This window comes from Gobio gobio (genome assembly GCF_949357685.1).
Source record: "Gobio gobio genome assembly, chromosome: 2".
Classification (NCBI taxonomy): domain Eukaryota; kingdom Metazoa; phylum Chordata; class Actinopteri; order Cypriniformes; family Gobionidae; genus Gobio; species Gobio gobio.
In genome coordinates this window covers 49,241,754-49,269,404 of record NC_137098.1, presented here as the reverse complement: position 1 = coordinate 49,269,404, position 27,651 = coordinate 49,241,754, and the positions used below count along the sequence as shown (strand labels likewise).

Below are 27,651 nucleotides of genomic sequence, written 5' to 3'. Positions count from 1 at the left end.
GTGTTGATACTCATTTTGCTCTCTGTTGTCTCTTCTCTACAGGTATAGGTAAAAATGTGATCAGTGAGCAGGCAGCTACACTGACAGATGCCTGTAAGATGGTGACAGCGGCAAGATATTACCCACAACTTATGAGTATCATGGGAAATTCCTTGCGCTTCTTGCCTGCCTTTGTCCAGATGAAACGTCTGCTAGGAGAGGGTTATTGTGGGACCTTGCAGGTATTGGAATTTCACCACCAAAAATATATATATTTTAAAGACACTACCAGAAAACTATAAGTTTATATTTTTATATGACATCATTTATATAATGATATTGATATAATGACTAGACAATTGTAATGTTGAGATTTCTTTTTTCAAAGAAAGGTTAAGTAGCACAACTATTTTCAACATTGATAATAGTAAAAAATGTTTCTTAAGTACCATATCAGAATGATTCCTATATAAAATAATTTTCAAATATATTCTGTGTGTGTATATAATACATTTTGAATAGTAATAAAAGTTTAGTTAAAAGTTGTAAGCCATTCTTAACATGTAACTCTTGGTAAACATTAAGACATATGTTACATTATGACAATTCAGACTGGTCAAAATAATAACCAGTCACATTTTTTTCTCTCTTCTTCAAGGTATGTGAAGCACGTGTATATGGAGGCTCACTGCTCAGCCAATCATATGGCTGGGCTTGGGAGGAGCTTATGGGGGGAGGTGGCCTGCATACAGTTGGCTCCTGCATAATTGACCTCCTGAGCCACCTCACGGGACGTCGGGCAATGCGAGTGCATGGAATGCTCCGGACTTTCGTACGTCAAGGTGGCCCAGCGGGAGGGATTCGTTCTGTAACCGCAGATGACTATGCTTGCTTTCAGCTGCTGATGAGCGGAGGTGTGGTCTGCAGTGTTACATTAAACTTCAATCTACCTGGCACAGATGTGCATGAGATCATGCTCGTGGGTTCATCAGGACGACTCATTGCTCGAGGAACAGAGCTGTATGGCCAACGGACCAGCATGCAAGTAGAGGAGCTTCTTTTGACTGATGGTGGAGAAGGTGTAGGGCCATCTGTCAGGGGACTGAATGGCATGGTGACTCAGCTCAGACTCTCTTTTCAGGCACAAGAGGACAGACGCTCTTGGGTGCGGCATCCTGTTTCCATGGCAGCCTCCTTTGAGGATGGGCTGTATGTACAGACAGTTGTGGATGCCATCAAACGATCAAATCGCACTGGAGATTGGGAGTCAGTGGAGGTCAAGATTCAGGATGTTGACCCAAACCACAATCACCGGACCCTGCCAAACTAACACTACACACACTGTTATATTCTACATCTCAAGACCAAGCCTATTAATATCATTAACTTTCTTTTACATCATGCTTTCATTTTAAACATAAAGTACCTGGAACTGAATGCATAATTTAACTAAATGTATGCATACTAACTGAAACTTTTAATTTATCAGGGGAGTTGGGTGGCAAAGCACTGGAGATGCGTCACTGGATAGGAATTGTGGTTTCAGGGTTGTTTTGGTGCCTATTTACTGTATCACAAAAAGATGTGCAAAGCTTATCTGTGAAAACTTTGTGCTTTCCTTATTTTTATGTGATCAGTTTAAAATTGAGCCTCTGGGTTTAAGTGTGAGTCCCTTACGTTTTTATTTTTTATATGAGTAGTGAATATAATAAGCTTGTGCTCTGCTGAGGATTTTCCCTGTTTTTCTCATGTGTGCATAAGAGAGAGCTTTATGGCACTGGTAAACTTACTATGCTGGACACTAGATATCATTTACTGTAATAAACCTGTTGTGACTTATAGCCTGATGTCCAATGCATTGGACATGTTAACGGTTTTACTAAGCTGCACAACGTTTTTTGAATATTTTTTATTGCTGAATTTGTGTCTGCACTGTTTAGTGAGTGATGGGTTGTGTATGGATGGTGTTTTTATTCATTCATTGTTATAAGTTTAACAATAAATATTTACTTAATTTAATATTTTTACTTATGGGGTTTACACAAATGCCTGTTGGATAACTACAAATATTTAACTTATTATTATAATTTTTTTTTAACACGAATACCTACTGGCATTCTAGAGGGGGCGCTAAAGGTTCGCGTCTAAGATGGTAACCCTCGTCTGAACTTCTCGCGAGATTCGCATACTAGTTTGGTCCTAGAGCTCTTTGGAATCCTGCTGCAATGATAAACAGAAAAAGAAACTTTGCGAAATGCAACAAATCACAAAGCAGAGGATTCTGAAGATATGTGAAGCTTTTGTCAGTTGCTTTTAAAAAAAATTCAGATCTAGGCTACTAATGTACAGTTTTGCCATTGCATGTGTTTGACTTTAATAAACTCTATTTATTAATGTGTAATTCTATGTTCACTATAAACGGTCTTGATCCGTTCAATCACAGATAATTATCCTTAGACAATTCAAAACAGCCAACAAAGCCACAAACCTTAACAAAGACATTAACTTAAAACGTTTGAAAACAGACATACAGTTAAACATTGCGGATCAAAAGGGCTATGAACTTTTATATGTATAAAAACTTTTTATATGTATGAGTAATAAAATGTAACCAAGTATTTTATATACGAATATCAAGGATAACCTTCGTAACAAAGACATTCAGGAAAAATATATTCACATTATTTTTGTTCAGCGACCAAAGCATCAGCAACAACGCGCATGCGCGAGAATTTCACGCAAAGAAGGTTACCATCTAGAATAAGGCAATCAGTCAGTCAGTAATCAAAGTCGACTCGTTCGAAAATGGCGGCACGAAAGCGAAGTATAGTCTGGTCATTTTTCCAAGCCGAGGATGACAGAAGAGTATTGTGTCTCCTCTGTATGAAGACGGTTTTATATTTTGGTCATACAACAAACATGCTTCGCCATTTACGAACGAAACACCCGTCAGATTTTTCCTCGTTGGACAAAAGGAAGCCCGCGGCAGATGCGGTATCCAAACGCAACGACACTGGTTGCGTGGAAGGTATGATAGGTTAAATGATTGTCTTGTAGTGCTTATCGTTATGTACACTGTCATGATGTACTCTAATATGTCTATGACACAACTGGCTGGTTGTGGAACTTAGAATCGACAGCTTGCACAATGCATATTTCTTTCCATTTTGGCCTACTTTGCACGTGCTTATATCTTACCACATGTGGGTCCAGGAGCCAAAATAAGGGCGCTTTATCATTCAAAACTGTGCTCGTTGTGATTTTGTGATTCGGTATCGACTCCTCGGTAGGAACGGGTTCATTTTACAGAGTCTTATGTCAAAGTGACGAGAGTTTCGCTTAGGCCATGGTTTTGGGTGGATGTCGCAACGACGCCATGTTTTTTTTTTCAAACAATCGTCTATTACGTCGCTCAATGATAGAAGGCTAATTTAGAATATTTGATATTGTCTCAAACGAATTTCCCCGACCGGAATCGATTCGATTCGACTCGTTCAGTCAAACGAATGAATCTTTTGAATCGTGTCGCTGATTTGGATCGGCAATATACGGTGCTTTGACTGAAAGAGCCACCCCGCCCCCTCCCGTCCAAAATAAGCGGGACAGAAAACCTTCAACGGTAACGACCCCATTCTGTGGGAAATATAAAGTAATTTTATAGACACATTTTCAGGGATTAATAAATTATACACAATGTATGTCATTTTCAGAAATCCGAATTCTGAAAATTCCGAATTGTATTGAACAGTATTTGATCCGAAATTGTCACGTGATGTACCATCTGCCACATCCCCGGATGGGCGCGATTTTTTTTTTTTAATTCTAAAACTAGCTGGTCGACTAAACCAAGATTGTGTGTGTGTGTGTGTGTGTGTGTGTGTGTGTGTGTGTGTGTGTGTGTGTGTGTGTGTGTGTGTGTGTGTGTGTGTGTGTGTGTGTGTGTGTGTGTGTGTGTGTGTGTGTGTGTGTGTGTGTGTGTGTGTGTGTGTGTGTGTGTGTGTAATCATGGATAGAAAATACTATGACTTGAAACCTGTTCATGTCGTCCTCAGTTTCCATACCGAACAACGTTATGTCCCTTAATCTATCCACGAAATTAACTTGAATATATAGAAATTATATAAGGCAACAGTGCACGTCCTTTTTTAAAAGTAAAATCAGACAAGACAAAGGCTGTATGTGTAATGTATGACTTTGATGAGAAATAGCTTCTCATAAAGCATTTTTAATTCTATAATCCAATTTAAAACTATTGGAGGAAAAAAACTATTGATTTGTAGATATTTATTATATAGAGATACAATATATTTTGTTTGTCAAAATATGCATAAAAATATTAAGGTTTGAGGCCTTTGTAGTTTTTATAAAAAAAATTTGACCATGAATTCAGCTGTTGAACATGATAAAAAAACCTTTGATATATTGTGGACTGATAGCTTCAACAAAAGTATATTCCCTTGATTAACCACTTCTTAGCTCATAGTAGGTCTGTCTTTGAAGGTTTATAAAAATAAATTCCGTTATAGAAAAAAAACGAATGAGATTTTTAACCTGCCTTTTAAACTCTAGTGAATTGTTACTTTTGTTGCACAGCAACGTTCTGAATCTGTTCTGTCTTCATCTAGCCGCAGATTTAGAAAGTTTAAGTGAAACTTACATTTTTAAATAACCAATGTAACTACTTTTTTCCTCCTTTTTTTTCCTGTGCCAAGTTACAGTGTTAATGGACGAGCAGCAGGTAGAGGTGGAGTCTGTGGGAGAAGATGGCGAAATGGATGGGGCCATCAAGGGGATCCTTCGTGCTGCAGCAGGAGAGGGGACCACTGAAGCAGAGGTGGCTGATGAGGAAGGCGAGGGCCCTGTTGATGAAGGGGAAGGGAAAGACATACAAGAGGATGAGGCCCCGGGTAATACTCGCAAGTGGAGCTCCGTGTGGGTGCACTATCGGAAGCTTGGCCAGGAGCCACGAGCCCTGTGCTTGCTCTGCATGGAGAAGATTCAGCACCGGAGTAGCACAAGTAACCTAATCAGACATCTACAGCATAAGCATCCCAATGAGTTTGCGCAACTTGAGGATCACCCACAAAAGCGGTCTAACAAGCGCAAATCTGACGATCCGAGCCGACTTGCTTCCTCTCCCACAATAGCGAGCGGGACCCCGACCAGATCACACATTGTGTCACCGAAGCGTGATGTCCGATCACCCTGCAGTACCAGCCTATATTCAGGTATAGCTTGCTTTTAACTCTTCTCATCATTGTACATATTGGGCATTTTGTGTGAAAATTGATGTAATGCCAGGGTTATTATAGTTAACTAAATCTAAAACCATAAAAAACATAAACTTAACTGATGTTGACTGAAATAAAATAACATATACAAACACATTTAGTGTAACTTCATGTACTATAGTATACTATATATTATATACAATGACAAAAACACAGCATAATGACTAAATGGTACTAAAATAACACTGGTTTGAGTTTAGACAATTTGCTTTGTTCAGTCTGCATGGTACAAATGAGACTTTGCTTTGATTATGCTTCTGTGCCTATATGTGAAAGTTTTAATATCACAATTGAAATTGTTTCCTCTTAGGAGCTAAGTGGTCTGAGGGTGTGCGTATATTGGAAAGAGAGCGGGAGCTGACAGAGGCGTTGAGACGTGTCCAGCAGGAAGAGGGGCGGAGCATACAGCTGCAGAAGGAGTTACTGCAGCAGTTCCGTGAAATGGATGCTGAGCGCCGAGTGCTTCAAAACCAGAAATGTGAACAAGAGCAGGAACATGCAAGATTGCGGAAGGAAAGAGAAGACCTCCTGAAGGAGAAGAATGAACTCCAGAGGGAAAAAGAGGAGATGCAGAAAGAGAGAGAGGAGTTTCAGAAAGAGAAAGAGGAGCTGGAGAAGCAGAAACAAGAACTGGACTCCTGGAAAAATGCTCATGCACAGGGACAGACCTCTGGATTTTACAATTGTTGATATACTTCTGTATGTCTGTTTCACAAGGAAACAAGGATTTCCTTTTTATGGAAATAGTTATTTCTTTATACTTTTTATTTTTACAAGATTGCTTTGGATTGGGGGAGTGGGGTTGTGGGAGCGGGGGAAATGCCAGGGATGTTGTATTTTCTTTAGCTAAATGAAAGTGTACCTTAACCTTCCAGGATTTCAAACACGTACATGCATGCAAATGATAGATTTCCTGCCATTAAAATAGAGATTCGTAATGAGAAGGCCTTTCATGTCAGATAAACTAGAAAATCAGTTTTCATTAGATCTACTCACATGCTGTATATATACATGTATATATATATGAGTGTTAACACAAAAAAAGTTAATGTTCGCTCCAAAATCGACCAGTGTGTGAATGTATTCAAGTGTTTTTGTACATTTCTGCACTGGGAATAAAAAAAAAAGCTATCAGCAAATTTTCTTCCTCAGTCACTTGGGCCATGTTTTTGTTATTCCTACCCTGGAGTTTATTAGTGTATGCCATTGTGTCACTGTTGTATTTCTTACAAAAAGTTTTGCTTATCGTAAAGGCTGACAAGATGGTACAGCATTCATGTTTTTTGTTAAGAGAAATTGATAAGAATTTCCATTTTTATACACATTTGCATACTGTCGTCACTCCAAACCTGTTTTTTATACTCGACACATTTTTGAGAAAAGTGAACCTCTCAAACATATAATTCAATTAAATTTACTTCTTGACATACCAGTTTGCTTTCATTGCAACAAAAGATTAGTGTTAAAGTGTTAGGTAAGATGTTAGAAATTCTACAAACACAAAAAAGGTCGAGGTCGAGAGAAAAATCTGTAGGATTTAAAGGGATAGATCACACAAAAATGACACCCTCATGACTTTTTCTTCCTGTGAAACAAACATATATATATATATATATATGTCCATTCAATGGAAGTCAGTGGTCACCTAAACTGATTACCAATATTTTTCAAGGTATATTTTGTGCTCGGCAGAAGAACGTCGGTCATACAGGTTTGTTTAAGCAAAGACTGTGAGTAAACGACAATTTTTATTGTGTCAAAACAATGTTGGGAATTATTACAGTTTTGTAATTTAGTCTTAGCTTTAGAATGGCTTAGCAGCAGCAATACAATTAGAAAATGAAGCGAGCAATTTTAACATATTGCTCGTCGTTTATATTAAAAAATAAAATGTTAAAATCGAGAATTCTCTCCCTTGCCACTTGCCGTAAAACGTCATCCGCAAACGATCACGTGATTTGTGTCGGTTACAACAGTGCGAAAGATGTCGTCTGTTGAAAGCTGATCAGTCACAACATTTGTAAATATCGTTGGAAGAGCTTTCCTTCTGTCATTGACTGCCAACACAATCTGACGAGGGGCATTTCCACCCACCGTGCCTAATTTGCCCTCATAATGGCGAATTTCTGTCCTCATTGTGGCTCAAAGTTACAGCCTGGTTTCAAATTCTGTCCTTCATGTGGTGGAAGACTCCCAGAAAACTCAACAGAAGCTGTAACTTTACAGCCATCCGAACCACATCCAAACTCATCTGTGAGCGCCATGGAAGGTAAATATGGGTTATAGTTCAACCTTATTTTAAATTACATTTATTCCATAGGTTTCTGTAAGGACTGCAGTCGCTTAGCAAAGAGTTCTGCACAAGCAGAATAAGTATAGTAAAGCAGACAGTAAAAATCATGATGGTCTCTTTTACTAGCAGAAGTGTTTAATACACTAAAATCTTTGGGGTCAGTAAGAATTTTCTGTTGTTGAAATGAATACTTTTATTCAGCAAGGATGCATTAAACTGACCAAAAGTGGGATTAAAGACATTTATAATATGACAGAAGATTTGTAGTTCAATAAATGTTCTGTTAAACCTTCTAATCATTAAAGGAATCTGAAAAAATGTATCAACGTTTCCACTATATTATTAAGCTTCACAACTGTTTCAGCATTGATTATAACAAACGTTTCTTGGGCGCCAAATTGGCATATTAGAATAATTTCCGAAGGATCATGAGACGCTGAAAACTGAAGTAATGACAATTTTCTTTACGTAAATATAATGTATTTAAATAGAAAAGGTATTTTTAATTGTTGTAATATTTCACAATATCACTGTTTTTATTGTATTTTTGATCAAATAAATCCAGGCTTGCAGAGCATAAGACTTTCAACTACATTAAAATATCTGCCAACCCCAAACTTTTGAATGCTAGTATATGCGCATAATACAAGTAAATCTGTTACGCCATCTTCTTTTGACCCCAGCTGCTTCTTTTAAAATGCACAATGGCAACACAATAATCAACATTTGTTTTTGTAGTAGTAGAATCTGCTGGAGACTCATCACAAACTGCACTGATTCGCCCACCTTTGCGTTCGACACGACGAAAGACCTCGAGTAGCACAGCCATGGACTGTACAGGTGAGTCTGAGGGTGTTGAGTGTTTCTGTAGTAGAGACAAGGGCTTTGTAGACTTGCTAGATTTGTGTGAAAGACGACTGCTTTATTTCAGATCAGAAGTCTTCGCCATCTTCTCGAAAGCGAAAGACAGCCCTTCTGGTTAAAGTGGAGGAAGAAGTGTCAAAGAAAACCCCAGGTAGATGCACTATAGCGAAAGACGTTTTAAAAAGATGGTATATTTTATCATAGTCAAATGTAATTTGAGCAGATGGTCCTGTTATTCCACAGAGTAAATATAAAAAATGGTAACATTATTATTATGTTAATATAAGTTTTCTGCTAAATGCAAATCATCAGCGTTATAACATTGAATGCTGCACAATTTTGTGTGAAAATATTTTGCTTTATTCCAGATAAGAAGCCTTTGACATTTGGAAAAGGAAAGGCATCTCCCCAGGTTAAAGAACAAGAGGAGGTGAAGCAAGCTTGTTCGACCACACCTAAAACTCCAGGTGAGATCTGGATGTAGTCTTTAAATTTATATTTAATATCTTTTTATAGCTTAGGTAATTAAAGCAGATTTTCTTGCTCAGTCATATAGTACATTGCAAATGTGTCCACATTATTAATCATTTACACGCTATTATAAATACATTTTTTATTTATATTTACAGATTTGTATTAGTGTACCCTGATGTATTTTTTGTGCTGCATTATTTTAGATAAGATGCATTTGATGTCACCTCGAAATTGTAAGGCTTCCCCCCAGGTTAAAGGCGAGGAGGCAAAGCAAACGTCTTCAGTTGTTCAAAGCCCATGTAAGATGCAGTGTATAGAGGACAAACTGCTAAATGTATATTGAAAAATAATACATGATATCTAAAAGTGATTACATCATGTTTCATACTAAATGCAAAATCGCATCATGTTGTTATTATGTGGGTTTTTAGCTAAATGCAAAGGCAGGAAGCGCGTGTGTAGTGTGGAGCCTGTCCAGGAGGGTCTGGTGGTTTGTGACCAGTCAAGCAAAAAGTGGAAGCTGGTTGAGCTTCTGTGGCAAACAGAATTAAATATTACATATGCAGGTAAGATATTTGACTATCAAACCATACGCTTTTGGATGAGTGTATCCATCTGTGCATCTTAAATCCTTTAACCATTTTTCAAAGAAATGCCGCAATGCAATACATGTGGTTAATGCATCTAAATATTGTCTGTCTAATCTAGTGTGCCAGGCAAATCAGCACGCAGACTCAAATGAATGCAAGTACATGTTGAGACTGGTGAGTGTTGTGTTCACAAAATGTAGCCTAACTGTGCATGTTTGTGAGGAAGGTCCTGATAACTTTAGGTTCTCTTCCTCAGGGTGCTAAAGAAGGACACCTGTTCAATGAGCAGAACTTCCATCTGAGAGCAGCCAAACCTGATGCGGGCAAGTCATTTTAGCACTATATAAACTCAGTTTAGGACAGCTGGTCTTATAACCACAACTTTGTTTCTTTTTCTTTGTCAATAGTGGAGAAATGGTTGAAATCGCACAAACTGGACTTCCTTGGGATTCCATCATGTGTAGGATTTGGTCTCCATGAAGCATATAGGTTTGTGGATTTGTATTTATCTGTTCAGAAACCTTTATAGAATATTGCACTACAAATCAAAAGTTTGGGGTTTTTGAAAGAAATGCATACTACAGCCAAGGATGCATTAACTTAAACCTTTAACATTGATAATTATAATAATAAGAGATGTTTCTTGAGCACCATATCAGCATATTAGAATGATTTCTGAAGTATAATGTGACACTGAAGACAGGAGTAATGATGCTGAAAATTCAGCTTTGAATTACATTTTAAAATATATTCAAATAGAAAAGTTATTTTAATGGTTGTAATAATATTTCACAATTTTGCTGTTTTACTGTATTTTTGATAAATAAATAAAAAAGTAGCCTTAGTGAGCATAAAAGACGTCTTTTAAAAACAAAAAATTCACTGACTCCAAACATTTGAATGGCTGTGCATATAATGTCATATACATGTCAGCACATAGTGAGAAAAGTCTCCCAAGTGAAGATAGTCCGAGACATTACATTGTGGCAGTCAAATAAAATGTAATTGACATTACAAAAATCGTTTAGAAGCCAATTTTGTACATTGTACTTTAGCCAACAGCAATTTATTTTGCAATTGAGTTGTCAATTTGTCAGATGAAACAACGGGATGTATTCACATTCAGCACATTTCCACACCCCATCTGCCTTTCTTAATATACACGTGCAGACCATAGACTGTACAAAAATATGGACGTAGTGTCCGTGACATCACTCATAGGATTCTGAAGAGCAGTTTTGAAGAATAAAATCGGCCATTGCCCTCTTACGCTTCACTCCCCGATAACTGAAAATGGGCAAAGAGGCGGGACGTGACTGGAGCTGAGGTGACGTGATGACTAACAGACAGAAGACAAATGGCAAGCCACCTGTCACTCAAATGGTCACGCCCTTAATTATGCAGAACATAAGGGCTTAAAGGGTTAGTTCACCCAAAAATGAAAATTCTGTCATTAATTACTTACCCTCATGTCGTTCGACACCCGTAAGACCTCTGTTCATCTTCGGAACAGAAATGAAGATATTTTAGTTGAAATCTGATGGCTCTGAAAGGCATTGGCACAATGGCACGGTTCACTCTCAAGAAGACCCTTAAAGCAGCACTAGGTAACTTTTCAACCTTCATAATATATTTTCAAAACTCTTGTGATGATACATCGACTTACAATAGGTTGATTGACACGTCTGCCATAGCCTGACGGGGTCTGTATCGTTTTTAATCGTACTTTTAAACTTCGGGTTTCGGGTAGTAATCCGAGAAAAAAAAGAACTACAAAATTCGACTGCTTTACAGCATATACGTCACTTCCACCCCCACCCCCACTTCCTTAAATTCGGACGTGCGAGAAAAACTATAATTGTCTGCCAAATGTTATAGTCATGGCCGAAGCAGCACAGAAAAATAAGAAAGCAAAGGTTTTGTCGGAGGAAAGCAAAAAGAGGAAACGAGAAAGTGATCGGATTAAAGGCAGGACGAGGATCAACATTGGGCCAGCGTTTGCTCGTTGGCGTGAGCTGAAGGAGGAGGGGCTACATTCTTGCAAGTAAATACGTAATACATACAAAATCATATTTTAGGATACCTAACATGTCTGTGATATTGGTTTATTTGTCTTTCCTCAAGCTATAATGCAAATCGATTTTTCAAATTTGCAGATTCATCTAGGGTAGCTTGATACTATAATATTGACGATATATGGTTATTACCTACCACTCAAACATTGAATTGAAGTATCATATAGATTCTGTAAAACGGGAACCAATAGACTAGGCTACTATAATGACGCTGGCTTGTAAACGTGAGCATCGAGATCATTTGGCGTTTGAAAAAAATAAAACCCATGAAATTATATTCATATGACATGCTGAAACATATGCCACTGTACCTGGGATGAATACATTTCACACGCGACGCAAGCAGAACACCTGCATGTGAACTCCTGCAGTGTTCAGGGCTATCATAGTTGTCGTGTCAACAAATGCACGTGCGATGCATCCGCTGATGTAGAATGACAGTTTACGACAGTAGTAGAGGACAATACTGTTTCACAACTGTAGGGGGAGCCCGAGAGCAAAAGTTACCTAGTGCTGCTTTAAAAGGTACTAAAGACGTCGTTACAAAGTCCATCTCACTACAGTGGTTCTAAAATAACTTTATGAATCGGCGACAATAGTTTTTGTGCGCAAAAACACCCTAAATAACGACTTGCATAGTGATGACGATTTCAAAACAAGGCATCATGAAGCTTCGAAGCGTTATGAATCAGTGAGCCGAATGATGATTCGGATCGCGTGTCAAACCGCCAAACTGCTGAAATTTGGCGATTCAAACCGCTGATTCGACTCGCTGATTCATAACGCTTCGAGTCATTTAGAAATATGATTTTTTTTTTATTTGGTGCCTTCTAGACTGAATAAAGACAGAAAATGTATTTTTGTCTCATGTGGATGAAAGACAACAACTCCCAGAATGCACTTGCTTCGCTGCCCAACGAGGCCACTCCCAAAGCCATGGCTACTGGTTATCACTTGCCCACCATTACACCATCCCCACCTTTGGTTAGTTTTTCATAGTATTACAATAATTTCGTTCAGTTAGAGAATAAACACTACAATTAAAAACTGAACGTGTCTTAGCAGTGTTAGATTTCATTCATCACAAAGAGCTGAGGTTAGCGCGGCAGTCATTTGTGACACGTGTCCAGTCTGGCGTGTTTTCAGATCGCATATGAAAGCTTAACTTTCATAGGAAATCATTGAAAAGTTGAAATACTCACTTTGCTCCGCACCGCTCCGTTATGAATACCCGAGCCGAGCGGCCAGGCGCATTTACATTCTGTGAGTGAGATCCCACCCCTATGGGCGGGTTGAAAACATGCGGAGCTATCTTCTTCTACTGGCTGTAGTCTATAGCCTCTGGCCAAAAAATCCTCTGATGCAAAATGACGATATTGAGAGTATTTTTTTCCAGAAATAAAATGCATAATTCTCTCGTCTCAGGAGGATATGAGGGGGAAAGTACCATAATTTGAATATACTACCGGGTTTCTACTGATACAAAGCTTAATGCTAAATCGCTGAAGTAACCCTTTAATATAATTTAAACGAATGAGTTATAAAAAAAGATTCACCCCCTCACAGTTGTCATGAAGGGAAAAATTAGCTGTATAGACCAAAACCACAATTTGTACCAGGCTGTAAACACGTTTTTTTTCCTACTGTAAAGTTGGGCATTTTAACATCTCCCTTTTGGAGCCTGTCTCTAGCGGCCAGGCGAAGAATTGCAGTTTAAGTCACTTCCGTATTGGCTTCAAGAAAAACGGGGAGGTTGCCGCTTAGTGCAGACTGATGTCTTTGGTTGTTGCTTTGCATTTCACTGATTTTCATATTCATGTATAATGAGGGCAGTGCAACGCATTTAAAGGTTGTATGTAAAGATAAAAACAGTTCAATAACTATGACCTCATTGTGGAATCTAATTGTATCCGCATGCACATCCCTGTAGGTTTTTAGTTTTTCCCAGCATGGGCCAACCTCTGCAGACAGTCATAGATGAAGGGACTGGTTTTCTCTCTGAGAAAGCTGTTCTCCAGCTTGCACTACGACTAGTAAGTGTACTATCGAATGACTTTACTCTTAGATTTGTTGCTATTGCTAATGCCCTAGCTATACCATTCTCTATGAAACTATATATATGTATAATGTTTTTTGTAGTTGGATGCACTTGAATTCATCCATGAGAAGGAATATGCCCATGCAGACATCCATGCAGGAAATATTTACATAGACACTGACAGTCACACAGAGGTCAGTAAGCATGTCTCTTATAAACTGAACATGGATGTTTTGTATATTATTCAAGCATTAAAGTGTTTGATGTGTTTTGTAGGTTTTCTTGTCTGGCTTTGGCCATGCGTTTAGGTTTTGCCCTGGTGGAAAGCATGTGGAGTACCGACAGGGTAGCCGCACTGCTCACCAGGGTAACATCAACTTCATCAGTATGGATTCTCACAAGGGGGCAGGTGAGCGTCGGTTGTTCATTGCGTTATTTACAATTTCCATGTCAGAAAGCAGGTCTAATTTGCAAGTCTCTGGGCGTTTTGCAGGTCCCTCTTGTCGCAGTGACCTGCAGTCTCTGGGTTACTGTATGCTCTGCTGGATGACAGGCTCACTACCCTGGAGTCACCTCTCTAACACAAGCTCTATTGCTGCAGAGAAGGAGAGGTAAGCGAAACTACAGAAATACAGAAAAACTACAAATCAGTGGCCAGTTGCATAAACTGCTTAGACTAGTCTTACAATTGAGTACATAAAAAAAAAAAGAAGAAAAAATCTTTAAGACTGATCATAACTTTTTCATAATGTTTTTTAAGTCAGTTATTTAAAGGGGCTATATGTAACTAAACTCATGTTGGGGTGTAGTAATATACTGGTATTGGCGATGTAAGTGCGTTGATTCTTCGTTATTTCTCATTGGTTATTCACAGTCACGTAGGCACAGGTGATCACTTCCGTTTTTCTTTTTATTATTTCCTTTTTGGAATTGTTTGATATGGTTGGAAGGGGCGAGTAGCGGGGCCAACTTTCTGTTGACCGTATCTGTACTGGTCTACTCATGTTTTTATGTGCTTAAATAAAACCACAAAAGGCAAATTAAATCGTCTTCCTTTTAATGTTAAGATGACCAAGTGCGAACGAGTCACGAGCCTCTATGAGGCTATTGGATGCCGCTAATAGGCGATAACCGTGATATTCAAAGCATGAAATATCGTCATCGTGTTAATTTAGGGTGTGGCAATATACCAGTATTGGCGATAACCACAATATTTAAAATGAATAGGACTCATATGATAACATGACACGTAAATACTCCAGTGTCCTGAGTCTGATGGAGCCCGTGTTTTTTTTTTTCTTTCTCCCTATTACACATTGTTGCAGCCATAAAAATAGTTCAGCTTTGTTTATAATGTCAAGGTAGTTATATTTCGTTTTATTTCTTTATTAAGTTAATTTAGAAAATATTGTTTGGAGCAATTTTTGTTTGTTAAATTAAAGTTTTTGTTTTTTAAAGTAGGCTAACGACCAAATGGCCAGCGGCCACCAGTGAGTTAACCACATGTTTGATCAATTTAGCCTGTCAAATCAACACTTGACTTGTCTTGCCTATAATAAAATCTATAGATATAAAACACTTCAAGCATATCACAATGTTAGTCTAAATGTTTACTATCACCACCAGAGTAAAAACGCATTTTTGACAAGCTGAGGCAGACTGATGCTGCTCGCAACGGCGCTCACAAACTAAACGGGCTATAGGCTACAATCTAAACTAATAAACAAAATAAAAAACCATGCAGGTTGTCTTACCTTATACCTCTCCGCAGAATGAATATAAATCCGATATTCAATTCCAGCGCTATAGGCTATGCAAATACAGTTCACGTCAACGAAAGCAAAAGATTCGAGCTGCATTTATTTATTATCAGCTCATTTCAAGATCAAATGCCGCAATAGGAGAAAGAACGACCTAAGCACTGATAAGAGCATTTATTCTCATTAGTTTTAATGAAGATTATTGTGTTTTTGAGCATCTGAGATTTGGGCTACTTTCAGTTTCACCAGCGGCCGTTTGCATGTTTGCTTAATGCTTTAGTGATCGGATAATCATTTACGGTGATGCGTGTAAAACAGCCTGTAATTTATTGCTCATGCTCGCAATCGTGCACACATGTAACATACAAGAGACTGAATTTAAGTCCCTGAAGAAACTGATTCAAGGCCCTGATATTACTCACGGCAAAGTTCTTTTCAGTTCTTTGCTTAGAAGTAAAAGGAAGTTGGAAATACCTTTGCAGCGATAGAATATACTGTTAACGACCATTGTGACGTCATCCACGCTGCTGAGAGCGACGTTAATATGTGCTGGCCTTCCCTCTCAAAAACAAAATAACCGCATAACGTAAATGACAGCGATGAGAAATCCGCAGTTAAGAAAGCATCTGATCATAGTGATGTGGATATGTTTGTACCAGCTCTGCAATTCACCGGCATCATGTCGACAGATGAGGTAATTCAAATGGCACTGTTTTGATAGTTTGATTATAAAGTATATTGGAGACTGATATGAAAATCTTGGCCGATACCGATAATTCTTTATATTTGAAAGCCAATAACCAATATATTGGCCGATAAGTCTAAATCCAGATTTTTAGGCTTACCATAAAAACCATGTCCCAAGCACACATTTATAATGTTCTCATTATATTTTTTATGTAGTTTATATGACAGACTTGTGCTGCATGTTGCACTTAAACATATTTTTCCTTTTTGAAGTGATTCAATCATATTTCAAGCAATTCAAAATCATCACGGTGAACAGTGCACATCTGAAGTGTCTCAGCTGAAGGACATAATCCATTATTTAAGGGCTTTAATATATTGAGCCGATAATGATAACATTAAAATGAACATATATCGGCTTATACTGATATGGTGGCCAATATAATATGCATCCCTGCTATATAGATCTGGCTCTGCGAGACCAAAATGTATCCCTTTTCTTTGCATGACACATTGACATTACAGTACAGAATGGCTCTTTCAGCATTATCCTTTCATGTGTCAGAACGGGAGAGAGGCTCTCGGGAGCACGCATAACCATTACATCCTTTTAGATTTTCCTGATTAAACCAGCCAGAGTCATTACCATAACAATTTGTAAAAAAAAAATACAGTCTTTCATAGACAACCTAGGAAGTTGGGGAAGGGGTCTTTTGTATTTTTATTGTTACAAGCTGTTCACACATTGGCAATACAAAACTCTGTAAATACAAAATTCTTACATATAGACTCTTTAAGATTTTAAGATAACCCCCTTGGCTAGCTGCTAGATGGTCAGACTAGTTCTTAAGACACAGTCTTAACATAGTGGCTATGTTCATGCAAATGGCCCAAGGAGTGGTATGGTACAGTGCTTCAAGCTCAGTGCTGATAACTGAGAGCCCTTTACTAAACCAGGGGTTTTCTTAATACTTGATTTAAGGGCCCCCAAATATGATGATCGCCTTGCAAAGGGCCACCTTCCTAAAATATAATCGGATGTGGCTTCCTAAATTATTGATTAAAAATAATTAATAATATATATATTTTTTAAATTATGTTTTTTTTTTTTTTGTTGTAGTCCACAATAAATGACTGTCATCAATAAATGTATATTTAAAAGCTGGTCCAAAGCTGGTCCATGAACACTCGAGAGCAAGTTATATGCAATCATGGTTATATGCATGTATGGATATCTATTTCTGGAACAGACTTCAGCTGATGATTTTGAAAATTGAAGATGATTCTGAAATGTTGACCCATTTCAAGCTTCTGAATGTGGCGTCTACGTACATCTACGTCTATGCTTACTCTTGAAACTTGATTTGCTGTGGATATTGTTGTCTCTTGTATGATAAATTGCTTGTCATGTTTTTCATTTATAAGTTGCCTTGAAATAAAAGCATCTCAATGATTAAATAAAAAAAGAAGGTTGCTAGTCCGATCCCCACAAGGAATGAGTCATGAGCTACAGTATCACCAACTCTGGACAAGGTGCTTTACTCCAGGGGAACTGTCCCTAAAATGAGTGTACCTTTCAGTCAGTCTGATAAATCCTAATTAATCTATACCACATGCATTTAGAATCATAAAGGAACATAATGTTCATGCATGAAAACCTACCACTTTACAGAGGAAAGGCTACAGTATTATGTCAGTGTTCTTTTATGTGTAATATGTTTTCTGCCTGCTTACAGGTACATTTCTGATATCCCTGGACTTCTGAGTTGCTGTTATAAACAGAGGAAAGCTTCAAGTGAGCATTCATTTTTCTATTCTCATCATCCTCATGTGTTTAATACCAGTGAAGGTGTGTTTGTAATGTGTTTTTGTGCAATTTAGGTGCATTACAAGAATACCTGTCTACTGTGATGACCCTCCAGTATACCGAGAAACCAGATTACACACTTCTGAAAGCTGGACTTCATGAGAGCTTACAGAAAATGGGTGGGAGTCTGAATGAACCACTGAATCTGCAGGTAACATGTATTCCCATATTTAAACAACTACTACAAGCTCATTTGGAAGACCCTTCTTTAATATTTTGAAGATGTAATCATGGGTATCACGTTTCAAGTGCTTTATCATTGGCATTAATAAATGGTTTCATTCTCAGATATTTCAAAAATGTAAAAGCTGTAACGATACAGAAATTATTACAATATGGAAAAATAAATGATCACAACACTGCTGAAATTGTTCTCTTCACCATGTCAGGAAGTTTTTAGCCCTCAATACTGGGAAGTTTATAGTTGTAATTATGATTTGAAGGCGCGTTCATGTGCAGCTTCCAAGTTGGCAACTTGTATTCACGGCAGCATGTGAAGGTAGCTGAATTCTCAGTCTGACTTTTTTTTTCACAGGTGAAACCATGATGAGAAGAATTAACGGGTGTTTTATGGAATGTTTAAGAAAGCTTTTAGGTTTTTAAAAGCAACTTTTATTGGAGTTTTATTGCAGTTTTTACAACTGTATTACAGTGCAAACGTTGCATGCTTGTTTGCTCTCATAAATTGAGTTTTAATCACTGTGATTTATTTTTATTATTGTCTTAACATTCTGGAATAAGAAATAAGCATTGTTTAGTTGTAAGGGGTTTTACAACAAATAATTTCTCCCTGGTCTTGATCTACAACCATTGCATTTCATCCATCAGTGTCACATTGTTGTTGTACGTTTACACTTGTTCATGTTATAAATGAAATCTTTTTTCATATGTTTCTCTCAAGTTTTCATAAACTGTATCATACCTTACTAAAAATAAACATCATTACCCCAAAACTTGCTTTTTTATGTTTTATGATCATTCTGCACAAATTCCACAAGGGGGCACCAACGAATGGCATGTACATGATTGTAACGGAACTTAAATCGTCTGGTCTATTTTTCTACACGGAACGAAAATAAAGCATCAATGTTCAATAAGGGGGCGCGAAGAGTTTAACCGTTTGAACTCGTTTATTACATTTACACTACCGGGCAGTTACAGATACACCAGTTTACCAATGAATCCACCAAAGATGAAACGTCGCCGAATGGCCGAGCTGGAGCCGTGGATCGAGAAACTCATCCAAAATTACGGCCAAAGCCAGTGTGAAACGACTGTTAAAGCAAACGTTGTCGGCGTAAGTGTTGTGTTGTGTTTTTTTTTTTTTTTTAATGGGTGATCATGTATCTAGAATGTCGTGTCAGTACTAAAGTGCGGGTGTGTGTTGGTTAGGTGTGTGGTATATCAGACTCGCAGCGGACGGAGCACACAGATGCCTGTATGCTGTTCATGTCCGATGGGAGCGCTGTCATTCCCGCGGTGCTGAGCGAAGCCGCGTGGGAGCGTCTGCAGGAGTGAGGGACCTATTAATCCTCTGTTATGACACCACTCACTACACACCTGAGCCCCTGTTTTTATCCAACTCATCTGGATAATCAGGCCTAGTGAAAATCATGCTGAAATAAGCACAAGTTTAGGGCTCTGATCTTCTGTCTTGCAGCATGTTAACTGTTGCCTTGAATGTTGTACTTGTAGTGTGAATATTACCAACAGTCACTACTTTAAGTTTCAGTGTAATGGTAGTTATTAAATCCAACGCAAAAATGACAGTCACATTTTTTCTCTCTCTCTTTCTTCAGCTTGGAGGAGATAGAGTCCTCAACAGCCCTGCTCCATACTATTGTATATGTACGCAGCTTTGAGCTGAACTTCGACATGAACCCTGATCTGGTATGTTATATATCTTTTGGTTCTAAACTCTCCAAGTGGTGCTCACTGCAGAGCCAAATGACATCCAGCTCCACCTCTCTGGACATGATGGGGTGGAGCTTGGCCTTGTCCAGTCCCACCTCTGTAAAACTATTGGGTGGAGTTGGGCTGGATTAGGGTGTGGTTTGACCAGTTAGCTCCACATCCAGTGAGTGGGAGCTGGACATGAAGCTCCACCCATCGGCTCTGCAGTGAGCAGACTCTCCAACATTTTCCTTTTGAGTGCTGATGCTTTGGCATGCCAATAGAGTGCCGAAGTAATGACGTCACTTTGTAGGCCAAAACGCGGAAGTGAGTTAGCATTTTAGCCCTACCGGTTCCCTCGCCCTAAAGTCTATGGGTTTTTTGAATGGGTTTTTGCTAAATCGCCTGAAATAAGGTCTGTGGTTAACAAAGCCTCTAAATATTTTCACATTTTGATCTATGACATAAAACACATTAGTTAAAACCTGCTTGTGATTTTTAAAAACTTTATTGTGTCTTAAAAACGATGGTTGCTAACAAGTTGCTAAAAGGGACTACATCCTTTGGCGGGGACTTTAGACGTCATCGTGACAAACAGGCAATCTCTCACTAGCCCGCGTTTCAGCCTCACTTATGAAGAACTTATGTGGCGTGAATAAATCGCGCTATTCGCGCAAAGTTGGATGCTTCAACATTTGGAGTTTACTCTCTTCACATTACTTCGGCACTCTATATACCAGGGACTTATTTTTCAGGCCATGCAGTCCTTGGATAGAGAAACAGCATGGACATACTAATATATATTGCATAAATATAGCCTGTAATATTCATACAGTGCTATATGAATCAATTAAATTCTTGTAATTTTTATTGTTGCAAAAATATTCATCTTTATTGATTTTTTTAAGTCCTATTTTAATTTAAATGTGGGAGAAATTGTGAAGCATTTAGCTTCTGCTTCATGGTAGCATGTTTGGTTGAACAAAATGTAATATTGAATTGGAGTTTAACATATTTTCAGGAAGAAAAAAAAATGAGATCAAGCAATTATCTAACTCTCTACAATACTACTTCGGGCACCTTAGGGCAGTAAATCTCGACCGGGCCCACTACTTAAAATTATTAATTATTTTATAAGTTTGATTTCTAGACCTGTCGGTTCTTAGCCTGTATGCCAGCCGAACGTAGCCCCGGCCACAGCATTTGAGGTCTGGCCTTAATCCGTTGTGGAGGTCCCTGGAACCAGAGCTGTTCGGACCAATCAAATTGTCAGGGCAGGCTTTATACGATGATGGATAGATTATCAAAAGTAACATAATTATCAACGTCCCCGAAGAGTGCTTGGGTTGAATTCGTTCTAATCCTAAACAGAGAACTTGTTCGTATATGCATTCACCTTTACTACTTCTCTCAAAAATGATGATCGTGTTGGTAAGTACTCCATGTATCCTTAAATTCTTTTTACAACACCGGCAAAAATCGTTTACACTCATCTTCTCCTTCTACTACTTCCAGTGTGCGTGCAGTTGAGTTCTGTTGACAACTATGCATCGCTCAACATACGTCACTTACTCCGTTGCTCTGATTGGTTTTAGGTTTCTTTCCTGGTTCGGTTGAAACACACCCCAAAATCACAGCTCAATGGAGCAGTATCAGACTCCTATTCTGACTAGAATCTGAGTATGACGATGTCAGGCTAGTCGGTTCTGGAAAAGTCATGTAAATGAATGTATTATTATAACACCATGGGTGCCACACCTAGCACAGGTGTGTTTTGGGCGACCTAAGTTCGAGTCCCGTCCCATGTTCCGCCCTCTCTGTCTCCCATTGCTGTGTATGTTGCACTGTCCTAAGGATGACCCTGAAGAAAGCTCATTAAAACAATAACTGATACTACCAAATGAAAATATTATTTGAATGTTGTTGGCTTGTTGATTCCAAACAAATAAATCAGAAATCTTTATGTATTAGATGCATCTTTCTTCTTTTTGTTTTTTCAGGCATCTTGCCAGTTTTACTTGAAAGTCAATCAAATGAACATCATATGCATCGCTTCAAAGCGCCAACATCCCCCTAGCTGGCAAGTCATTGATCTCTCTAAGCATGCGCAATGATGTGTCCTAACTGCACTAAATCATTGTTAATTAACCTTATCATCTTTCATTATCTTTCAGTACAACTCTCGATTCAGTCAGAAATCAGATCGTAAAGACGTGGAGGTGTGTTGACCTTATTTATAGCATGTGTGAACACGTACATTTTACACAGAACTGCAGTGTGTTTTTAAGATGATGTGTTTAACAGTTAGTGTTAATTGTATTGCTCTCTGTCAGATCCCGCAGGGAGGGTTCAGTAAGTTCAGCCTCTGGTAGGTGTCAAACCCTATTTCTCTTTGTCTTTCTTCAAATAGCTTGCATATACGCACACCTCTTGCAGTGAACTGTAAATGCCTGTAATTTGGATTCTTAATATCGTTTATAAAGGAAACGCATGTCGCTTCACAGAAATGATAAAGATGTGCATTTATGTACCTAATTTCCCAGGGGTCTCACTCTCGTCTCTATTGGAGGTGTGGCACAATGACATTATAATAAATATTCTGAATGATGCAACGGAGAAAATAACCATGTCAAATTGTCCATGTGTGGCGCCACTAACTCACTGGCACAGAGAAAGGCTTCACTGGAGGGTAAGGCTGCTTCCTTGGCAACTTAAAGGCACCAGCTGTTGACCAGACAAATTATCATTGCATATGGGTGTGTGACTGTATGTGTATGTGTGTGTGTGTGTGTGTTTTTCCAGGGACAGGAGCAGTTCATTGTCCCTGTGCCTTTTCTTCTCATCCCAGAGGAACAGAGGGAGCTGATGACAGCTGATCCCAGTACTGTCTGCTGTCTAATTAATTGCTTTTTTTCACGACAACCCTTAGGGCATTCAACTAGATTTTACTGTGCATGTGGTGCACTATGCATATGTGTTTTTGTCTTCTGTACATAAATGTGCGCAGGTGAAGGTAGTGAGAGTGAGACGCCAAGTGGCTTGGTCCCGCCCCCCGAAGATTCGCATCCAACCAGCACATCGATTGCAAACCAAACAGTGGCCGCTCAGGACAATATAAGTGGCTCATGTCCAGATGAAGGACCGTCTACTCTGATACACACAAGACCAGGTGAAATTTTACAAAAGAAAGTCAGTGCTGTTCCAGGTAGATGATGTTATTAAACTCGTCTCTCCGTCTCCCAGAGGTTTTGTGTAGAACAGGCGAGCTGTCTGGGGATGGAGAGAGCCCATGGGATATGTTCACACAAGAGCCAGCTCTATTAGGTAGATGTTCCACTTCAGACTCAAATGGTAATTTCCTCTTTCTGCAAATGTTTAACATACACAGAACAACAGGATATCATTTTAATTGTGCAATAACTAACCAGGCAGATAAGATCACTTAGTGTAAACAACATACGCTCTAGGACTTTTTTCATTTTATGTAAAAAAAAAAACTGCACTTGCGGTATGTAAAATCATACTCATCCCCTTCACTCTACCTTTGAAATTCTTCCATCTAGACATAGACTCAATATATATATATAAAAATATATACTAAAAATCATTGTTCCAGTGGCAGGTATAATTTTAAAGTGCACTATTTTTTATTTATTTAAAGTGAGCATGAAACAGAAGTTGCGATCGTATTTTTTATTTCCTATTGTGATGTATATCTGAGTGAAACAGCTTCGCTAACTGGAAAAATGTAGGGTGGGACTTAATTTTGTCCATTGGGAATTAATTGGATCGTTTTGCTATTGCTGTGATCTCATGTGAGTGACAGGTTGTCCCGTCCGCGTCATCAGAGAAGAGGAGAGATGACACTGCATAAGGGAGGGGAAGTTATCTTGTTTAAAGATTACATGAGCACATGAGATGTGCTTGGATAAATTATTTATAAAAATACTGCAATATTCTGTAAAAAATAATAATTATCAGTTTTGATTTCATGGTGACTAAATGTATTAAAGAGAAGGGTTGGCAATGGTATTATGGCACTATTTTAATTGGTTGTTCTAATTATTAACCTTGTAATTTTATTGTGGGATGCTTGTCAAGGAATTATGTAGTTAATTTTGTTAAATGCTGTTTTTGTGTCAATGTGTACGAATTTTTGTGGATGCATTTTGTGTCATTTCTCCTCTGTGACAAACTTGTGCTGATACAGACCCAGAGCCGGAAAGTCAATCACTTTTAAAGGAAGTCCCCTCGTTGCCTATAGCAACAAGCACCCAGGACTCAGGAGGGATGTCAGTAGATGGCATTACGCTCAGTCAGAGACCAAAGCCGACCCAGTTTAGTCCATCCCTCTCGAGTGGTAAGTCTATCAGAGACCCCAGTCAGGAGCATGACAAAGAATGTGCAGTGAGTCCTCCCTCATGGCTCGACCATAATACAGCCCCACCCTCTGAACAGAGGCCCCTAGCATCTCCAGCCGCCAGGCAAAATCCCTCCGAGTCTCCACCCACCACAGCCACGAAAGTGAGTGTAAATGGTATTAATGATATTTTGCTGTATTCTTGCGTAATGTGATATGATTAATGCTTTTTGCGGGATTAATCAATCTCAAAACACATCTAATCCCAATCTACTGTGTATTGCATCAGTAATCTTGCTACATCATCCCAACTTCCTTGTTGCAGGTGCACTCAGATGGAACGCCTTTTTCCTATTTGTATCACCCACAGCCTCAGGTTGCTACAGCCCTCGCCCATTTCCAGTGAGTGTGACATGTTCCCTACTGAGACACACTGATTATAATATGGTTTTTATGTGATGAACAATGATCTAAGAACTTTGGCTTGCAGTATAGTACTTACACAGTACCAGTCAAAATGTAAGCAATCTCCAAATTAATGTAGAAATAACATAAAGACAGTAGATGATATTTTAAACATTTGTTTAATGGCATATTTTTATTAAAGGAGACTAGTATCACCAATAACAATACTGAACCAGAATATCTGAATATCCAAAAACCACTAGAACAATGTTATATATTTTGCTCACTGCAGTGTGCGCAAGTGCTATTTTCAACACGCTCAAATGTATCTAATATGATCAACAGCACTGTGTTAAAGGGTTAGTTCACCCAAAAATGAAAATTCTGTCATTAATTACTTACCCTCATGTCGTTCGACACCCGTAAGACCTCCGTTCATCTTCAGTTAAAGTGCATTGTGCCAATGGAGGCCTTTCTGAGCCATCGGATTTCAACTAAAATATCTTCATTTGTGTTCCGAAGATGAACGGAGGCCTTACGGGTGTCGAACGACATGAGGGTAAGTAATTAATGACAGAATTTTCATTTTTGGGTGAACCAACCCTTTAACCCACATACCCTTTACCGGAATAAGCAAAAGCGGCGACTGTGACATAACAGTTCCACTGCTGTCGAGCCGTGTGTCACGCTTGTCTATAATTAGCAATCGCTTTAGTGACCTCGTTCAGCTCCCACAGCACTCGGCCCTGCTCTGCTACATACAGTAGCGTTAATAATCTCATCAAGGAACATGATTTCTGCCCGAGTCCAGTTTCGATTCTTTTCCACCGGCTGTGAGGTGAGGACGACAACTCCCAAGATTCCACGCTCAATCTCGGCATCAACAATCTATGCCTTTGTTTTGAATAGGTGACCTCTAGCGGCGAAAAACTACATATTATGCCTTTTAATTATAGCCATTCAGCATTATGACATATAATAACTTTTAATTTAAGTGAACTTAAAACAATCTTTACATAAGCCAGTTTGTAATAAATATCGCATTTAGCTGTGCATTTAATATATGAGAGCTCAACGCTAAGTGTTCTTTTGGTTCAGCCCTGCTAAAGTGCACAAAGTTGTTTTCTGTGTTTTCGACCGATGTAACCTTGTGACCAGCGCTTTAAGGTTTTCAGGTCGGTCTGGTCAACACTGCATAAATTATAAATTGAATATTGATTAATCCTTATTAAAGCTAGAAAAGTTATTCAGTCAAGAATAGTGAGTGAATTTTTTTTTCTTTTATCTTTTGTTCTTTGATTAACCTTAATGACCGACAGCAGTAGGTTTATTAGGCTGATGTCACTTTTTAAGACCTGCCACATTACGTGGATCTAACACGCATCGTTTATTATGATAATATATGTATGATTGATATACATGATTTCTGGAGGATCATATGACACTGAAGACTGGAGTAATGGCTGCTGACATTTAAAGGAATCACTGGAATAAATTACATTTATAATATTAAAATAGAAAATATTTAATTTAAATTAATATATTTTACAATTTTGTGTGTGCATATGAAAAAGATTCATTATTAGGTATTCATATAAATAGTTATTTTTTAAAGAACTAATTTAGTATTTGATACAAAAGGTCAGCCTTTAGATCAAGATTGGTTGAAACACAGGTTTGACTGTTAGTGCACCTGTAATACGCAAAATCTGGAAATCTGAAAACTAGATCAGCACTGAAAAGTTACACAGAGCAGTAGCTAGACCGAGGCTATAAGTGTGTTACAACAGTACAGTATGCCCTAGGTTTGGTTTTAAGCTATCATCTTTCAGCTTTTTCTTTAGCACGGTTACCCCTTATATCTGATATATATTTTGGTTTCTGTCTCTCTCTCTCTCTGTGTGTGTGTGTGTGTGTGTGTGTGTGTGTGTGTGTGTGTGTGTGTGTGTGTGTGTGTGTGTGTGTGTGTGTGTGTGTGTGTGTGTGTGTGTGTGTGTGTGTGTGTGTGTGTGTGTGTGTGTGTGTGTGTGTGTGTGTGTGTGTGTGTGTGTGTGTGTGTGTGTGTGTGTGTGTGTGTGTGTGTGTGTGTGTGTGTGTGTGTGTGTGTGTGTGTGTGTGTGTGTGTGTGTGTGTGTGTGTGTGTGTGTGTGTGTGTGTGTGTGTGTGTGTGTGTGTGTGTGTCTGTGTCTAGAATCCCAGGGCATCTCATACAGTGGGCGGTGCGTTACCTGGGGACCTCTGACTGTGCAGATGTCAACGCTGAAGTTGGCTCATAAGCCATTACCTGTTACCTCAAATGACATGATGCTAGGGTTTAAATATTGGATGTAATTCCAAAAAATGTGTTAATGTATGCTGCTGTCCAAATGAATTCAGTGGTGTGTCAATTATAGTAAATATTAATATTCACATACTATGACCTGTGTCACAGTTTGTATAATTTAATCACAATTTGACTTATGTAACCATGTTTATCTCTTTCAAGCCATGGTCTTAATGCGTTTTACCAAGCAGAAACTTTGTGACAGATTTGTCACAAAGAAATAAATGAATGAAGGTGGGCATGTTGCCAAAACACAGGCACAAAATTGCTAAATAAAACAAGGATGGTGATTTGCTTTACTCAATGATGGTTAATACTAAATTATACATCTAAAAATGTGAAGATAATCTGTTGGTCATGTTTCTGTCTACAAATAAATGTGTGAAAATGATTCTTCATGCTCCCTCCAACCATTCTTTCACAATTTGAGCCTGATGAATCTTGACATTGTCATCCTGGAATATGGCCATGATGCTTCTTCCTACATGGTTTAAGAAATGAAAAGCAACACACTCCATCAATTAGGGTTAGAATAACTGTTGCCCAACATATAACGTGCTATAAACATAATAATCACTGCAATAATTATCCAATCATTGACTCTTAAGCATTCGCCTATTTAAATCCAAACAGCTATTTTCTTTTTTTTTTGGCAGGGCAGTGTAATTTCAAAGAGTTTGTAAAGGACATGTGCGCCTATACCACAGCTGACCTGGAGAGGCAGTAACGACCCAAAAGCGGCTGTGGCTGAA

The 27,651-nt window shown here is 38.5% G+C and overlaps 4 protein-coding genes across 8 annotated transcripts in view; all 4 read left to right on the top strand.

Annotated features, from left to right (window-relative positions):
- The window catches only part of gfod2 (glucose-fructose oxidoreductase domain containing 2), a 3,713-nt gene extending 1,711 nt beyond the window's left edge, over positions 1 to 2,002 (top strand). Inside the window, exons 3-5 of one of the 2 annotated variants that reach the window (XM_079840222.1) lie at positions 43 to 221; positions 638 to 1,020; positions 1,121 to 2,002. In XM_079840222.1, the coding sequence (XP_079696348.1) occupies positions 43 to 221; positions 638 to 1,020; positions 1,121 to 1,394 (836 nt within the window). In that variant the 3' untranslated portion in view covers positions 1,395 to 2,002. Of the gene's footprint in view, positions 1 to 42; positions 222 to 637 lie in introns of both variants that reach the window. The other variant, XM_079840221.1, reaches the window with a different exon arrangement.
- Positions 2,003 to 2,698: 696 nt separating this feature from the next.
- LOC307142415 (uncharacterized protein) lies at positions 2,699 to 6,696 on the top strand. Of its 2 annotated transcripts, none has more exons than XM_079843248.1 (3): positions 2,699 to 3,007; positions 4,698 to 5,207; positions 5,581 to 6,694. In XM_079843248.1, the coding sequence occupies exons 1-3, from the start codon at positions 2,785 to 2,787 to the stop codon at positions 5,958 to 5,960; spliced, it is 1,113 nt and encodes a 370-aa protein (XP_079699374.1). In that variant the 5' UTR covers positions 2,699 to 2,784; the 3' UTR covers positions 5,961 to 6,694. The 2 variants fall into 2 exon arrangements, with proteins under 2 accessions (XP_079699374.1, XP_079699373.1); XM_079843247.1 differs by having other exon boundaries at positions 2,716 to 3,007; positions 4,692 to 5,207; positions 5,581 to 6,696.
- Positions 6,697 to 7,217: 521 nt separating this feature from the next.
- vrk3 (VRK serine/threonine kinase 3) lies at positions 7,218 to 18,868 on the top strand. The gene is made up of 16 exons (XM_079810820.1): positions 7,218 to 7,539; positions 8,302 to 8,403; positions 8,495 to 8,578; positions 8,796 to 8,894; positions 9,105 to 9,200; positions 9,333 to 9,467; positions 9,610 to 9,665; positions 9,748 to 9,814; positions 9,899 to 9,980; positions 13,497 to 13,599; positions 13,706 to 13,798; positions 13,881 to 14,013; positions 14,098 to 14,215; positions 17,788 to 17,846; positions 17,933 to 18,069; positions 18,454 to 18,868. The coding sequence occupies exons 1-16, from the start codon at positions 7,386 to 7,388 to the stop codon at positions 18,463 to 18,465; spliced, it is 1,530 nt and encodes a 509-aa protein (XP_079666946.1). The 5' UTR covers positions 7,218 to 7,385; the 3' UTR covers positions 18,466 to 18,868.
- A 47-nt stretch (positions 18,869 to 18,915) lies between these two features.
- acd (ACD shelterin complex subunit and telomerase recruitment factor) lies at positions 18,916 to 27,290 on the top strand. Of its 3 annotated transcripts, XM_079810819.1 has the most exons (14): positions 18,992 to 19,215; positions 19,311 to 19,432; positions 19,718 to 19,808; positions 21,812 to 21,891; positions 21,986 to 22,030; positions 22,145 to 22,179; positions 22,355 to 22,500; positions 22,614 to 22,692; positions 22,819 to 22,980; positions 23,055 to 23,162; positions 24,022 to 24,171; positions 24,270 to 24,335; positions 24,497 to 24,573; positions 26,768 to 27,290. In XM_079810819.1, the coding sequence occupies exons 1-14, from the start codon at positions 19,096 to 19,098 to the stop codon at positions 26,816 to 26,818; spliced, it is 1,332 nt and encodes a 443-aa protein (XP_079666945.1). In that variant the 5' UTR covers positions 18,992 to 19,095; the 3' UTR covers positions 26,819 to 27,290. The 3 variants fall into 3 exon arrangements, with proteins under 3 accessions (XP_079666944.1, XP_079666943.1, XP_079666945.1); XM_079810818.1 differs by having other exon boundaries at positions 18,916 to 19,215; positions 24,022 to 24,335; XM_079810817.1 differs by having other exon boundaries at positions 18,989 to 19,215; positions 23,055 to 23,135; positions 24,022 to 24,335.
- Positions 27,291 to 27,651: the final 361 nt, after the last annotated feature.